Source organism: Cyprinodon tularosa, unplaced genomic scaffold (genome assembly GCF_016077235.1).
Source record: "Cyprinodon tularosa strain WSP-4 unplaced genomic scaffold, ASM1607723v1 ctg140, whole genome shotgun sequence".
Classification (NCBI taxonomy): domain Eukaryota; kingdom Metazoa; phylum Chordata; class Actinopteri; order Cyprinodontiformes; family Cyprinodontidae; genus Cyprinodon; species Cyprinodon tularosa.
The window spans coordinates 1,510,232-1,512,520 of record NW_024038221.1 but is presented as its reverse complement, the minus strand read 5'-3'; the positions used below and the strand labels follow the sequence as shown (position 1 = coordinate 1,512,520).

Here is a 2,289-nt window from a genome sequence, read left to right as displayed (position 1 = left end):
ACTTTATTGAAAACAAATTAAAATGGAGAAATTTCTTGTGAGGACCAACAAGCCAACCAACGCACCACCAGCTGCAAAAAAGCTTCGCAAGTACGATGAAGCATACCTGCAGTTTGGGTTTACAGTCACGGCTGAACTGAGACCTCAGTGTGTCGTATGTGCCGAGGTGCTGGCAAATGACAGTATGAAGCCCTGCAAATTAAAAAGACACCTCGAAACAAAGCATGCTGGCATTAAAAATAAACCGGTCGAATATTTTAAAAGAAAGCTTGATGGCCTCCATCAGCAACAGGCAACCATTTCAGTGCACAGCACTGTGTCTAAACAGTGTTTGGAGGCATCATATGTAGTGGCCAAAAGGATCGGTAAACTGGGTAAACCGCATACAATCGCAGAGACTCTCATTTTGCCGGCAGCGCAAGACATGTGCAGAATAATGATAGGCGATAGTGCAGCAGCCAAACTCGGTGCAGTACCACTGTCCAATGACACAGTCGCTAGGAGAATTGTAGACATGTCCAACGATATCAGAGAGCAACTGATAGAGTTTGTAAAAAAGAGTCCTTACTACGCGCTGCAGCTGGACGAATCCACTGATGTTGCTGGGCAGGCACAGCTCCTCACCTATGTCAGGTATCTGCGGGACAAGGTGATTGAGGAGGATGTCCTGTTTTGCCGGCCTCTTCAGTCACACACTACAGGAGAAGCCATTTTCAATGTCCTTGACATTTTTATCCGCGAAAATGGTTTGGCTTGGGACCGATGCGTTGGCCTATGCACGGATGGTGCGCAGGCAATGACGGGGCATGAGCGTGGCCTAGCTGCTCGCGTTCAGCAAGTAGCTCCACTTGTGAAATGGACACACTGCATGGTCCATCGCGAAGCACTAGCTGCTAAAAAAATGCCGGTTCTCTTTGACTCTGTGCTGAACCAATCCGTCAAAATAATAAATCTCATAAAATCACGGCCGCTAAACTCTCGCTTGTTTGGGGTCCTCTGCCAGGAGATGGGGTCAGGGCACGAACAGCTGCTTCTGCACACTGAAGTTCGCTGGCTCTCCAGGGGGCGGGTGTTACAGCGGTTGTATGAGCTGCGAGAGGAGGTGAAGTGGTTTTTGACAGAAATTAAATCAGATCTGGCGAAGCATCTGGATGACACTATGTGGCTTGCGTCTCTGTCCTATTTGGTCGATATATTTGACCGCTTGAATGGCCTCAACCTGTCTTTGCAAGGCCGCGAAACTCATATTTTGCTCCTTGCAGACAAAGTGCAGGCCTTCACACAAAAACTAGACCTCTGGCATGGCCGCATCAGTCGAGGGAACTGTGACATGTTCCCCTGCCTTACAGACTTTATAACTGATGCAGGCGCGTCACACGATTTCTCCTCCCTATTTCAATCAGCGTCTGAGCACCTGTCAGCAATGAGAAAACAATTTGCGACGTACTTTAAAGAGGATTATCGCTCTTTTGCATGGGTTCGAGATCCGTTTGTGTGCACAGCAAACGAGCTATCAATTGATTTGCAGGAACAGCTTATTGAGCTGAAGAGTGACAGTAGACTGAAGGAACTCTTTAGCTCCTGTCCTCTTTCGTCATTCTGGGCAGCATTGATGCAGGAATACCCGGAACTCTGTGACGTCGCCTTGAAGATTCTCCTTCCTTTCGCGTCGACATATTTGTGTGAGGCAGGATTCTCAAAAATGACTGCACTCAAAACAAAACACCGCAATCGTGCACAAATCGAGGATGATTTGAGGCTATGCTTATCAAACATTGAGCCAAGAATTGAGGATCTTTGCAAGGCAAAGCAGGCTCAGGTCTCACATTAACATCACCTAATTATATAGCAATAGCCTAGTATTGATAATAGGCCAACTGATGATAATAATAATAACAACAACAATAAAGCATGTAACCTCATAATTATATAGCAATAGCCTTGTAATAATGATAGGCATATACTACTCATAATAATAATAATAATAATAATAATAATAATAATAATAACAATAATAATGCCTGCAAGCTCACATTAGAAGTCTGGTGCTACTGCCAATTATAACAATAGCCTAGAAATGATAATAGGCCTACCTACCGCTACTGATGATGGTAATAATAATAATGTGGGCCTAAAAATAATAGCCTAGGGCTATCTATCTATCTATCTATCTATCTATCTATCTATCTATCTATCTATCTATCTATCTATCTATCTATCTATCTATCTATCTATCTATCTATGCAAGGTAGAGCGGGGCGGGGCGGGGGGATGGGGGATCTGGGCGGG

At 44.7% G+C, this 2,289-nt stretch overlaps 1 protein-coding gene across 1 annotated transcript; it reads left to right on the top strand.

The window, feature by feature from the left end:
• The first annotated feature begins 514 nt into the window (after positions 1-514).
• Positions 515-1,831, top strand: LOC119778907 (zinc finger BED domain-containing protein 5-like). The gene has a single exon (XM_038278333.1). It carries the CDS (start codon positions 515-517, stop codon positions 1,829-1,831), a length of 1,317 nt encoding a protein of 438 aa, XP_038134261.1.
• Positions 1,832-2,289: the final 458 nt, after the last annotated feature.